Source organism: Pelodiscus sinensis, chromosome 5, assembly GCF_052426305.1.
Source record: "Pelodiscus sinensis isolate ZL-2025 chromosome 5, ASM5242630v1, whole genome shotgun sequence".
NCBI lineage: Eukaryota > Metazoa > Chordata > Testudines > Trionychidae > Pelodiscus > Pelodiscus sinensis.
This window is the reverse complement of record NC_143056.1, coordinates 22,336,494-22,350,179: the sequence shown is the minus strand read 5'-3', so window position 1 is coordinate 22,350,179 and position 13,686 is coordinate 22,336,494. Positions and strand designations below refer to the sequence as shown.

The 13,686-nt window shown below is 40.2% G+C and overlaps 1 protein-coding gene across 2 annotated transcripts in view; it reads left to right on the top strand.

Moving 5' to 3' along the window:
* DYNC1H1 (dynein cytoplasmic 1 heavy chain 1) overlaps positions 1-13,686 on the top strand; it is a 75,229-nt gene that overhangs the window by 44,582 nt on the left and 16,961 nt on the right. The window contains exons 42-60 of one of the 2 annotated variants that reach the window (XM_075926557.2): positions 57-220; positions 1,412-1,541; positions 2,605-2,738; positions 3,055-3,169; positions 3,303-3,464; positions 3,546-3,760; positions 3,912-4,116; positions 4,282-4,455; positions 4,534-4,653; positions 4,802-4,922; positions 6,247-6,442; positions 6,557-6,674; positions 8,567-8,782; positions 10,402-10,614; positions 10,785-10,912; positions 11,435-11,588; positions 12,753-12,899; positions 12,990-13,140; positions 13,356-13,609. In XM_075926557.2, coding sequence (XP_075782672.1) covers positions 57-220; positions 1,412-1,541; positions 2,605-2,738; positions 3,055-3,169; positions 3,303-3,464; positions 3,546-3,760; positions 3,912-4,116; positions 4,282-4,455; positions 4,534-4,653; positions 4,802-4,922; positions 6,247-6,442; positions 6,557-6,674; positions 8,567-8,782; positions 10,402-10,614; positions 10,785-10,912; positions 11,435-11,588; positions 12,753-12,899; positions 12,990-13,140; positions 13,356-13,609 — 3,117 coding nt within the window. Of the gene's footprint in view, positions 1-56; positions 221-1,411; positions 1,542-2,604; positions 2,739-3,054; positions 3,170-3,302; positions 3,465-3,545; positions 3,761-3,911; positions 4,117-4,281; positions 4,456-4,533; positions 4,654-4,801; positions 4,923-5,667; positions 5,864-6,246; positions 6,443-6,556; positions 6,675-8,566; positions 8,783-10,401; positions 10,615-10,784; positions 10,913-11,434; positions 11,589-12,752; positions 12,900-12,989; positions 13,141-13,355; positions 13,610-13,686 lie in introns of both variants that reach the window. The other variant, XM_025183071.3, reaches the window with a different exon arrangement.

Below are 13,686 nucleotides of genomic sequence, written 5' to 3'. Positions count from 1 at the left end.
TAATTATTGCACAACTTAATGTCACTAGATACTATTCCCAGTGTTTCCTTTTTTAGGAAAGGTTCACTCAGGATACACAGCCACACTACATCTACTCACCTCGTGAAATGACTCGATGGGTGAGAGGTATCTTTGAAGCTTTAAGACCATTAGAAACCTTACCTGTTGAAGGCCTTATTAGGATTTGGGCACATGAAGCCTTGCGTCTCTTCCAAGACAGGTAAACAAATAGTATGAATAACACAAATTGATCTTTCTTAATTCTTTCCAGAGACTTTCCTTTTAAAATGAGTTGAGGTCCAAGTTGAATTCTAACTTGATTCCAAAGGTGTTTATAATTAAACACATCTAGAGGCTCAGCTGAGCAGAATACTCAGTAGTTAAATATAAAACTCACACGTTCAGTGTCAGTTATGTCAGCTTCAAAGAGGTGGCTCATTCATTTATCTGCCTGTAGCACAAAGCTGACTTAATGGGCAGGTTTGAAAAGTGAAGTACAGGCTGCCTGCAGAGGCCACAGGATTAAAGGTTGTAAAAACAGTTTTGAAAAGGCTTGGCCATTCTTAGTAGAACACTTGATTTAATTGTTGCATTTTGAGATTTAAAGGTTTTTATCAAATGCAAGTTGAGATTCTTCCAAAAATAGAGCTTAAATTGTTAAATTACACTGAATGGCTTTTCATCCATGTTCACTTATCACATATTCAGGATTTGTCAGATTGAAATTGTGCTTACAGCAGAAATGAACAAAAGTTCAAATTCATAAAATAAGTGCCCCCTTCAAAGGCTTATGCATACAGCAAACTATGAAAAATAATACATCTGGGCTACGTCTACACTGGCCCCTTTTCCGGAAGGGGCATGTTAATTTCAGCTATCGTAATAGGGAAATCCGCGGGGGATTTAAATATCCCCCGCGGCATTTAAATAAAAATGTCCGCCGCTTTTTTCCGGCTTTTAGAAAAGCCGGAAAAGAGCGTCTACACTTTGAAGTAGGAATAAGATCCTCCGGAAAAGGGCGCTTTTTCCGGAGGATCGGGGCCAGTGTAGACGCACTTTTCCGGCTTTTCTAAAAGCCGGAAAAAAGCGGCGGACATTTTTATTTAAATACCGCGGGGGATATTTAAATCCCCCGCGGATTTCCCTATTACGATAGCTGAAATTAACATGCCCCTTCCGGAAAAGGGGCCAGTGTTGACGTAGCCCTGTAGATTTGAGATTTGTCTGCTAAGCTCAGGGCAAGAGAAGTCTCTATTGGATTGCTACATAGCTGCAAGTAGATAGAATTGACCCAGGTTTACAGTACTATTATCTTTTTCCCTCACTTTCTGTTTTTATTACTTGGCTTGTTCTTCACATAACTGTTTTAGTAGGTGTTGCATGCTTGCTTATAATTTTTTCTTCTAATTAGACTTGTGGAAGATGAGGAGAGACGTTGGACTGATGAAAACATTGACATGGTAGCTCTGAAACATTTCCCCAACATAGACAAAGAGAAAGCTATGACCAGACCCATCTTGTACAGCAATTGGCTGTCAAAGGTAACAAAGGGTATCTTAATAAAAACCTTGCCATTGACACTTGCACACACCAAGAATCCTGTTAAGAGTGAATCTTTGTCCACCACTTCTCTTAATACACTAGAAGGAGTGCTGCCTTAGCACAGTCCATGCTATCCTAGAATTTACTTTTAATTGTGATTGCTTACCAACTCCAAATGGCTATCAAACACATTTTGATGCAGTATGGCATGATGGCTATCCAGCACCTAGCAGAATCTATCTGGATACCAAGGGAGTAGAACTCTGAACTTGAAGGAAGAGTGTAGAATACCAAGGGCTAAAATTACAGAAAATATTCTGGGGTGTTGTACTAGTGAAGTTAGAATATGTAGGTTGTCTTTTTTTGGTTTGTTTACCAAGTAAGATGATAGTGCCCATAATAGGGATGTAAGCGACTAGTCGGAGTCGACTACTCATGTTTCCTCTCCTTTCCTCTCCCCTCCCCATTCAGATGCCTCTGTATCAGGAGCCAGTATTCCCTCTTTCCTGTGCTGGGGCTCCAGCCTCCCTCTTCTCTCCCCCGTCTTCCCCCGCACACCCACACCACCCCTTGCGGATCTAGAGCACACAAAATATACTAGCCTGGGCACCACTAGGTTCTGGTGTGCAAGGGGAATGTGGGGGCATGCTTTTCTCTTTGATCAGGGGCCACGTCATTAAGGATATGTATTTGGTTTTGGTTTTGGGGTTTTTTTGCTTTTTACTTGTGTGCAGTCCCTCAATAGATTTTTCTGGGGGTCAGCAGCCTCTGACCCAAAAAAGGTTCCCCACTCTGGTCTATATCATGTAAGCTAGTTCATAGGTCCTACAAAAATTCTAGGCAGCACTTCTGCAGTGGCATGTAAGATGACAGGCCCTGCCCATGGCACATGCTTCATCAAAGTTTGAAGGGGTCCCTGTGACTGCTATCCTCAATTCTTGAATTGGGAATTTCTGTGCCACTCTAGCCCTTTCAGCACAGAATGGTTAGGAGAGTGAAAACTCTCCCTTAAATTCTAGACTTGTTAGGCTAATATGTAAACAAGAGCTCTCTTTCTTCTAGGATTATATCCCTGTAGATCAGGAAGAGCTGAGAGACTATGTAAAAGCCAGGCTGAAAGTGTTCTATGAAGAAGAGCTTGATGTGCCATTAGTGCTGTTCAATGAAGTTTTGGATCATGTGCTGAGAATTGACCGGTAAGCTGAATTTTCAGCTCCTAGTATTGTCTATTTTTGAATGGAAAAACAAACCTGTATTCAGAGTAGTCCAGAATGGAGCACCAGTTTCTTGTGGTGTTCTGCTTAGGAGTTGCATTCTGTAAAAGGGGCTCTGCCAGGTGAAAATGTAACAGACTGAGAAATATTGCCAACGGTCACTCTTGTACATCTCAGAACTAGTCACAGTACTAAAAAAATACAGGCTAAGTTTGCAAGAAAATTAGATTAGGAGATGTGGTGACTAATTCACCATTTATCAAGCAAAAAACTTACTTGAAGTATCAATCTCTTTTAGAATCTTCCGCCAGCCTCAGGGCCACTTGCTTCTCATTGGAGTTAGTGGAGCAGGGAAAACTACCCTCTCGCGATTTGTGGCTTGGATGAATGGATTAAGTGTTTACCAAATTAAGGTTGGTTTAGTTCTATCACTTAACAATTAACTGTTACAGCTTGCAGTTATTCTATATAACTGTATAAACAAGTCATTGTGACAGAGGATGAGAGTTTAAAAAAAGACAAGTAACTACTGCTAAATCTTTATAGGTTCATAGAAAATACACGGGTGAAGACTTTGATGAAGATCTGAGAACAGTTTTAAGACGCTCTGGCTGCAAAAATGAGAAAATAGCATTTATAATGGATGAGTCAAATGTACTGGATTCTGGATTCCTAGAGAGAATGAATACTCTTCTGGCCAATGGAGAGGTAATTTGAGTAAATTTGTATAAAGTAGCAATAATGCAGGGAAAATCAAGTTAAGAAAAATATACTTATTTCCTGGATTAGGTTCCTGGTCTCTTTGAAGGAGATGAATATGCCACCCTTATGACTCAGTGTAAAGAGGGAGCACAGAAAGAAGGCCTAATGCTAGATTCACATGAAGAATTATACAAATGGTTCACCAGTCAAGTTATTCGCAATCTCCATGTTGTGTTCACCATGAACCCATCTTCTGAGGGCCTGAAGGACAGAGCAGCTACTTCTCCAGCCCTCTTCAACAGGTAATTTACTCATTCTGCTTGGGAACTAACCTGCAACAAAGTACCTTAACACTTCAGGTTGTCTTGAATTAAGAGTATTGTTAATACCCTACTGAAAAGAGAAATTGCTATTTCTTTGGAGGTTTTAATGTATATCTTGTCCTGTGTATAGGTGTGTCTTGAACTGGTTTGGAGACTGGTCAACTGAAGCACTGTACCAAGTTGGCAAAGAGTTTACGAGCAAAATGGATCTTGAGAAGCCAAACTACATTGTGCCAGACTATATGCCAGTTGTGTATGACAAATTACCACAACCGCCATCACATAGGGAAGCTATTGTAAATAGCTGTGTATTTGTTCATCAGACTCTTCATCAGGTGTGTTTTTGCCACTGCTATTCAAAAGCTTTGATACTGTATTCTAGGGGAGTGGCACAAGGGCAATAATGAGAAAATGTTGCTACTGTGACAGTTTTGAATTTAAACATCTAGATATAATCCATAATCTTTAACATATACAAACTAATTCCTTTCCTTTTGAAGGCTAACGCTCGTCTAGCAAAACGGGGAGGCAGAACTATGGCTATCACTCCACGCCACTATCTGGACTTCATCAATCATTATGCCAATTTGTTCAATGAGAAAAGGAGCGAGTTGGAGGAGCAGCAGATGCATTTGAATGTTGGTCTTAGAAAGATCAAGGAAACTGTTGACCAGGTACATACCTGCGAACTTGGCTTTATATTAAAAAATTAGAGCTTTGGAAACTGACTCTAATATTACAACTTGTGTTAGGTGGAAGAACTGCGTAGGGACTTGAGGATAAAGAGCCAGGAGTTGGAAGTGAAAAATGCAGCTGCTAATGACAAACTGAAAAAAATGGTGAAGGATCAGCAAGAAGCAGAGAAGAAAAAGGTGAAATCAACACTTCCTTCACCTTTTTGTACATGTGAAGTATATTAAGAAATAGCTTACAGTAATACTATGAAAAGAGTAGGAAACCACAACTCTTAAAGATGAGGCTTTAAATGTATGGGTTTTCTTGTTGTACAAAATGTCTTAGGTTATGAGCCAACAAATTCAAGAACAGCTGCACAAACAGCAAGAAGGAATTGCAGATAAGCAAATGAGCGTGAAGGAGGATCTAGATAAAGTTGAACCTGCTGTCATTGAAGCTCAGAATGGTAAGTTAACGCTTAGAAATAACTACAGCATTCATTTTCTTAGGCTATGTCTAGACTACAGGCTTCTTTCAGAAGAAGCTTTTTTTTTTTTAGAAGAGATCTTCCAAAAGAGAGTGTCCACACTGCAAAAGTATCAGAGGGGTAGCTGTGTTAGTCTGAATCTGCAAGAACGAGAAGTCCTGTGGCACCTTAGACTTGGAGCATAAGCTTTCGTGGGCAAAGACCCACTTCGTCAGATGCATGTAGTGGAAATTCCAGAGGCAGGTATAAATATACAGGCATAATTAAAGAGTTCCAATCAAGAGTAAGGTTGTGTTCTCCTGCAGTGGTGCCAGGAACACATCCACCATGAATGGTGAGGTTTTCCTGTACAGTCTCGTTGTTGATCTCGCTGATGCATAGCGTTGGTTTTAAGATGCTTAACTTGTGAACTCAAGAAGGCTATCAGGTGCAAGCTCCTGCTCTTGCTAATCTATCATAGTAGTGCTTGAAGGTTTCTGATAGTTCATCTTGTTCTGTTTAAAGTGAGAATACAGGTGGAGAGTTCAAAATGTGAAGCATGTGATTATTATAAGAAGGTCAATTCATTTTAGAAATGATCTGAAGCTTAAAATCTCTCAAACAATATCAATGAAAATTTGCTAATTCCTGTCTTACTGTTTTGCTGTCTTTTTTTTCCTTCATTTTCTCCCCAATCAATACTCTTCCTTTCTCCTCCTCGATCTGGCTTGACTACTGTGATTAGCTGTAAAATCAATAAAGAAGCAGCATCTGGTAGAGGTCCGTTCTATGGCCAACCCACCTGCAGCAGTGAAGCTAGCACTAGAGTCCATCTGTCTACTATTGGGTGAAAGTACAACTGACTGGAAACAGATACGTTCCATCATTATGAGGGAAAACTTCATTCCAACTATTGTAAACTTTTCTGCTGAAGAGATCAGGTGAATAACTGCAGGTACCGAGCTGCTGCTGGGTATAGAAAGAAATTGTTCACAAGATTTTTCACAATAGAAATCTTACCAGTAGTTACAATTGGTGATGTTTGGTTTGGTTTCTACCTCACAAAAAGCAGAATTCATCTCAAATGCATATGCAGAATTACCACCTTTCCAAAATACCTTGTCATATACTCACGAAGATGTGCATCTCAGAGTAAAGTCTTGTTCTTTAAATTTAGGCATAGTCTGAGTAGCATATAGCGCTATCAGAGTGCTAAGGTAGATTATTCCCAGTAATTGAACTTAAATTTCTTTCATTATTTCCCAGCAGTAGCATTAAATCCCTGATTGTTGCATGCTGAATACTTTTTTCGTCCCCTTAATAGTTGTGAGCTCTATAAGGAAGCAGCATCTTGTTGAAGTAAGAGCAATGGCCAACCCTCCTGCTGCAGTAAAACTGGCTTTAGAATCAATCTGTCTCTTGTTGGGTGAGGAGACAAATGACTGGAAAAAGATCAGACTAGTTGTTCTCAGAGATAATTTCATCAGCAGCATTGTCAACTTTAATATTGAAGATCTAAGGTATTGGTTTTAGTTTTATCTAATGTGGTAAAAGGGACTTACTCTTAGTAACTCTGCACTGACAAATTCAATATTTGCACATGTGCTGCGTCAAACATAATTCTTCTTTTGCAGTGATGCCATCCGGGAAAAGATGAAGAAGAATTACATGTCAAATCCAAGTTACAATTATGAAATTGTAAACCGAGCATCCTTAGCATGTGGTCCCATGGTAAAATGGGCAATTGCACAGGTAACTCATTTGCAATAGATCTACTAGTATAGAATGCTTCAGTCTTACATGGGAAATCAAACACCTAGTGATAAGTATTAGTTGTAAGTTGCTGGAAATATCCAGTGACTCAATCAGCAGACTTCCACCATTCAGATCTGTGACACTTTATAACAAAGTGTTTAAAAACAATAGTTGGTCTCAAGTGATCATGCAGAGTAAAGTGCTGAATGCAACACTATGGTTTATTTTCAGCTTTCTTTTGAAGCAGTTTGTTTTAATAATACTGACTAATGGCTGGTCTTGTTCTGTGGCCAGTTTAGTGTACCCACAGACCAGATTTTATTGCCTGGCTTGATCTAGTTTCCCCCGAGCTGATGAGGATGGGGGAATGTTTCAGAGCAGTGTGTGTTCAGTCTTACCGGGGGCAGAGGGTGGCCTCTAGCTTGGAAGTAATGTCAATGGCAAGCCCAGGTTTCATCCAGCCCTATCAATACCAGGCTTGGATTTCGGTGAGTATTGACTTTGGCCAAGAGTTTACAGGTGGGGTTTTGGAAGCTTGAGTAAATTACAGTAAACTTCTGATAATCGGTCACCTTTAGGACCCGGGGGGGGGGGGATTATCAGATATGCCCGACTATCAGAAGGGGGGCTATGAGGGGTCTGGGTTGGGGTGGGGGGGTATGCCAACCCAGACCCCTCATAGCTTCCGTTTCCAATAGTCAAGCTGTGCCCCAGGTGTCCCGGATTCAGCCACTGCTGGTCAGTTTCAGCAGCGGCTGAATTGGGGACGCCTGGGGCAGAGCAGCTGGGGTGCTGCCGGGTTGGTCCCGTAGCGCCGCCCCTCGGGACTGTGGGACCAACCCATCAGCACCCCAGCTGCTCTGCCCCTGGCTTCCCTGATTCAGCTGCTGGTCAGTTTCAACTTCCTTTGCCTAGCCTTCCAGACTCATTAGTGTGTCTCCTACATTCATTCTAGACTCCTTCAGAGGACTCTGGCTTCAAGGGTAATTATCTCTGCACTGCAAGGTTGAATTTGAAATGTAGGAAGCCTCCAGATTTCAATCAAAGAGCATCACTTTCACTTCAGTGAGATGAATAGTGCAGTTCACATCTTTTGGCTGTTTCAGGCCACTTGTATGCTCAGAATAGTGAATCAGTTTAAGGCTGGGGTGGGCAATTTTTTAAGATGGGCTACTTAGAATTTCGGAAGTAGTCACAGGCTGTCGTGGAAGGGACAGGACAGGACACTTCACATGTACCAACAGACCTTGATTGGCCTGGGGATGGAGGAGTGTGTGAAGCCTTAACCTTCAACTCTGCCAGGGGCTGCCAGTTTCCTCTGATGCCATGTACCCCTGGCAGGAGAAGGGGACTTTGCATGCTCTCCTGCCTCCAGGTCTTGATAGGCCTTGGGGGCGGGAAGCAGGAGGCCAGCCATGGGCGAGATCCAGTGGTTGGTGGCCTATGGCCCCTATCTGGCCCCCTGAATTTAAAGACCCACCAAAGGGCTTGCAGCTCCTGGCCTCACTGCTAACCTGTTGCCTTGGCAGCTGTGTGCCAGGAGCCCTTTCGATTGCTATTTATAGGATTCCTGGCTTGCGGCTGCAAGGCAACACATTATCAGTGGGGCCAGGAGCTACAAACCCTTTAAATAGCTTCAGTTGAAAGGGCTCATGCTTCCCCAAGGGCTCCCATGTAACGCACTAGTGGCAGAGCTAGGAGCTGCCAAACACTGGATCAAAGTGCTGGTGGGCCGGATTTGGCCTGCTGTCAGTATCTTGCCCAGCCCTGGTTTAAGTAGAAGCCCTCAATCAATAAAAAATGGTGCTTGCTGACTTGCATGGCCCCAGATACCATGGTAAGTTCCATTCTAGAAAGTATCTAGAACTGACTGTTCACACATTTCACAGCTGAATTATGCTGATATGTTGAAACGAGTAGAACCACTTCGCAATGAACTTCAGAAACTGGAGGATGATGCCAAAGACAATCAACAGAAAGCTAATGAAGTAGAACAGATGATTCGTGATCTCGAGGCCAGTATTGCTCGCTACAAGGAAGAGTATGCAGTGCTGATTTCAGAGGCTCAAGCAATTAAAGCGGACCTTGCTGCTGTTGAAGCAAAAGTGAGAATACTTTTTGTACCATTTTGTCCATTTTACTAATTTTTTTCCCTTTGTTTTGGAGGTGGGGGACATGGCTTTCAAACATTCTATATTCCTGTCTAACAAAATACTTTGTACTCTCTCCACAACTGTTTGTCTTCCAATATGTTTCATCTTTTGGGCATCTTACAAAGAGCTTTGCCAGACCATTGATAAATGGACCAGAATGAGAATTACACTTCCAGTCAGTGTCTCATGCTAGCCATCCAGTTAAATTGGCAATCATTCTGAGCAGGACTAGGCTGGCTAGTAAGCAAGATGTTACTCAAAACCAAGAACAGGTAGGACAGATAAAACCAGTCCTCTTTCACAAGCACACAATTTACCTGTAAGAATGCTCAATGCTATAAGCCTCAAAAGTGTTTCAAAGAAATTGTGGTTACTTAATTCTTTAACAAAGAGTTAGTCTGCCTTTTCTCATATTTTAAAGTCATCTTGTAAGGTAACTACTGTGTTTATCTAAAGAGATAATTAACAGCAAAGTAAAACCTAACTTAGTTCTTCAACTCAAACTTTAGAACCCATCAGGTGACACTCCATACAAATATCTCTTTTTATCTTTGTTCTTTGAGCTGCACTGATGAAATCTTAGAAATGTAGGGCTAGAAGGGAACTCGAGTCCAGCCCCTTGTGCTGCAAGAAGGTACATTAAACCTAGATCATTCTTGATGGGTGTCTGTCCAGTTTGTTTTTAAAAACCTCCAATGATGGGAATTCCACAACGTCCATTGGAAGCCTATCCCAGTGCTCAATTAAATTTGAAAGTTTTTCTTCATCTGTAATGTATATTTTCCTTGCTGCAGATTAAGCCCCTTATTTCTTGCTCATCCTTTTGATGGACATGGAGAATAATTAATCAGTCGTTTTTTTATAATAGTTATTAACATATTTGAAGATTTAATTGGATTTCATCTCTTGGTTGTCTTCTAGATTAAACATGCCCAATTTTTGAATCTTTTCTCACTCATTAAGTTTCCTAGATATCCATTTTTGTTCCCCCTTGGATACACTTCAACTTGTCCACATCTTTCCTACAATGTGCTATCCAGAACTGGACATTAATGCAGTTGACTCTTGGTTGCTGTATAGATTGGGACCGGTACCTCCCATGTCTGTCTTTCAATTAATACATTCCAGAATATTAGCCTTTTTTGCAGTTGCAGCTCATTGTTGGTTCACTCAGTTTGTGATCTGTTGTAACCCTCGGATCCTAACCTGTTCCCTGTTTTTATTGCTGTGTAACATTTTTTTCCCCCTTCCTGAATTTCACTTGCTGAATGCAGATCAATTTTCCAGTTTGTCAGTGCTGGTGTTGCACATTCTAATCCTGTTTCCTAAAATGCTTGCAACTCTCTCGTCCCTTTCCACTATCAGAACTGTAAAATTCACAGCCCAAGAATACTAACAACCTAACTTTCAAAGTTGTGGATGCACTATTTTCTGGACATATATAATTCTGAAAGTTGTGAGTCCAAAGTCTTGTGTGTTGGCAAATTTCTCTCCTTATAGGTTGTAAATGCAGTAATTAGGGGAGACTTCATTTTGAATAGATATTATATGGACTCTTCCTTAATTTATAGGTAAACCGTAGCACAGCTCTCTTGAAGAGTCTGTCTGCTGAGCGTGAAAGATGGGAGAAGACAAGTGAAACCTTCAAGAACCAGATGTCCACTATTGCAGGAGACTGTTTGCTTTCAGGAGCTTTTATTGCTTATGCTGGTTACTTTGATCAGCAAATGCGACAGAACTTATTTACCACATGGTCCCATCATTTGCAGCAAGCAAATATTCAGGTAAAGATTGATCCACAATTACTAATGGCATGGCTACTGTAAGTGTTAATATTTATTGTAATGAATTACTGCTTAATAAAGGGGAAAGCAAAAGGTGTTCACAAAATATAAAGATGAAATTTGATGAAACTTTGGACTCTTTGGCCATATAATAATATTGTACTCTTCAGTTCCGTACAGACATTGCAAGGACAGAATACCTTTCCAATGCAGATGAGCGTCTTCGCTGGCAAGCAAGTTCTTTACCTGCAGATGACCTATGCACAGAAAACGCTATCATGCTTAAGCGATTTAATAGGTACTTCATTTGTACAATAAGTATTGAATGTGTGAGGATAAACTTAAGAATGCACAGAATTCCCACTGAACTCGATAGAATTTGCATACCCTATCAAATGGAAAACTTCATTGAAACTTTAACTGAATATAAAAGCTTTGAGAGAATTTTGAGCTCTGTCTACATAGTATCTGCATAGTACCCATGATAGTAAATTGAAATGCAACTCTTAATAATCTCCTTCCCTTTTATTTTAGAAGTAAAACAAATTGTGTTTTTACTGTAATTTACTATTATACCAAATTAGCTCAAACAGAAGCCATTAGTCTATATTGACTGAAACATGTGAGTAACTAGATACAATTATTGAAAAGGATAAATTAACTGTATCTTCTCCAAACAATGACTGGGGATCTTCCATATTCCATTACATGAGCCAACATTCTCCAAAAAGGATTTATAATAACTCAGCCTGAGTGGACTAGATGGCTTGTATCAGAAACCTTAAATTAGTTGTATGATGGAAATATATTTTTCACTTAGGTATCCACTGATCATTGATCCCTCTGGACAAGCTACAGAGTTCATTATGAATGAATACAAGGACCGTAAGATCACTCGTACTAGCTTTTTGGATGATGCTTTCAGAAAGAATTTGGAAAGTGCATTGAGATTTGGTAACCCTCTACTTGTCCAGGTTAGTCTCATGTTTACATATGCTTTAAAAAATGTGGTTGCATTTCTCAGGAAGTACACTTGAAATCTTCACTTGCTGGGCATTAGTTTTATTGCTACTCTAATTATGTGCTTTTCAGGTACTGAAGAAATGAGGGTCCTTACATAAACAATAGATTAAAATTCTCATGAAGCCCTCAACCTGATTAGTACAGCCTTCTGACACTACACCGTTCCCCTCTAGTCGACCCAAAATGTACCAAAGATCATATTCCGTACTTGTTGATCTCACCACATTGCTGTCCCTGTTCTACCATATCATGGTCAAACTTAAAAGGCTTTCTCAGTTGGGACCCTTGCTACTTATTTATTTGTTGCCTATTGTGCCCCTTTCACTTCAGGTGATTTGACTATCCACAGGCAGCTTCTCCACTCCCCTTACGTGACTTTTTGTCATACCACCCCTTCTGCATAGAACAATCTCTAAATGATAGGTTCTGCCCCTGTTTTTAAAAGTATCTTAAAACACACTTCTGGAATGTCTACATTAGATAATCAGTGTTGAAATAGCTAGGTTGGGACAGATAGAAGTAAGGCAAAATATATAGTATATGTCTGGAGATGGCACCCATTTGTGTAATATCTGAGCACCTCACAATACCCTTTAAGGATATATTCTCTCCATTGCATGATCTTTTTATAATATATATATATATATATATATAAATCAATCAATCGCAGGTACATTTACTTTTGGTCTCCATCACCCTCCTATTGCTTGCTCTCTTAAATTGTGAACTGCTTGAGGCAGGATGTGGTCTAATATTTGTAGCAATGGGAGCATCACTTCTGATTCAGGCCTGTAGATATTAGATTGTAAAGTACCAACCAAATGAAAACAGCAAAATTTAGAAACTCAACCTGGAGTTGCTGTTTAGGTGTGCAATTCACCATCCAAAATTTCCAAATAGTATTTGGTCCTAGAAATTACTGTGAATAGCTTATTGCATGGGGGATAAAGTTAGTCTAATAGTTGTAGACATGACCAACATGACCAAAATTTGAGTATTACTAGAGCTTTTCCCAACCAGAGGTAAAAATTTGATATCAGACTTTGTTCAAGGTTGTTTCAGCATAGGTCCACTGAACTACATTTATTCATTATTCTCATAATTCTATTGTTTAGGATGTGGAGAGCTATGATCCAGTTTTGAATCCTGTGCTGAATCGTGAAGTTCGGAGAACTGGTGGTAGAGTTCTTATTACCCTGGGAGACCAAGATATTGATTTGTCACCATCCTTTGTCATCTTTCTCTCCACCAGAGATCCAACAGTAAGGCACACATACAAATGTATTTAGCTTTCAGCAGGACAAAACATGTACCAAACCAACAGTGACCCTGACACTTACTTTATTTTATAGGTTGAATTCCCGCCGGATCTTTGCTCTCGTGTTACGTTTGTCAATTTCACAGTAACTCGCAGTAGTTTACAGAGCCAGTGTCTGAATGAGGTTCTGAAAGCTGAAAGACCAGACGTGGATGAAAAACGTTCTGACCTCCTTAAACTTCAAGGTATATTTCTGAAAAATCAAACCATAAAAATGAGTCCTAATTAGTACGATTTAGAAGACAAACTTGACTGTCACTCCTACTAATATATGGCCGTTCTTTTTATAGTCAAGAAATGTGATGCTTTGGAACATTGTCTCAAAGCATAAATGAGATTGTAAACTATAGAATAAAATATATAGGCATGTGATCACAGCTCTCAATTTGTTTTACTTAAGGGGAATTCCAACTGCGTTTGCGGCAATTAGAAAAATCTCTGCTACAAGCTCTCAATGAAGTGAAGGGACGTATTTTAGATGATGACACAATCATAACTACTTTGGAGAATCTAAAGAAAGAAGCAGCTGAGGTCACCAGAAAAGTAGAGGAGACTGATATTGTCATGCAGGAGGTGGAGACTGTATCTCAGCAGTATCTGCCTCTTTCTACAGCATGCAGTAGTATCTACTTCACAATGGAGTCACTGAAACAGGTTAAAGAACCAAATTTAATCCCTTCCTTTCCTACTGGAAATATTCAGTGCTCTGTTATGCAGTACTGTTTAATTTC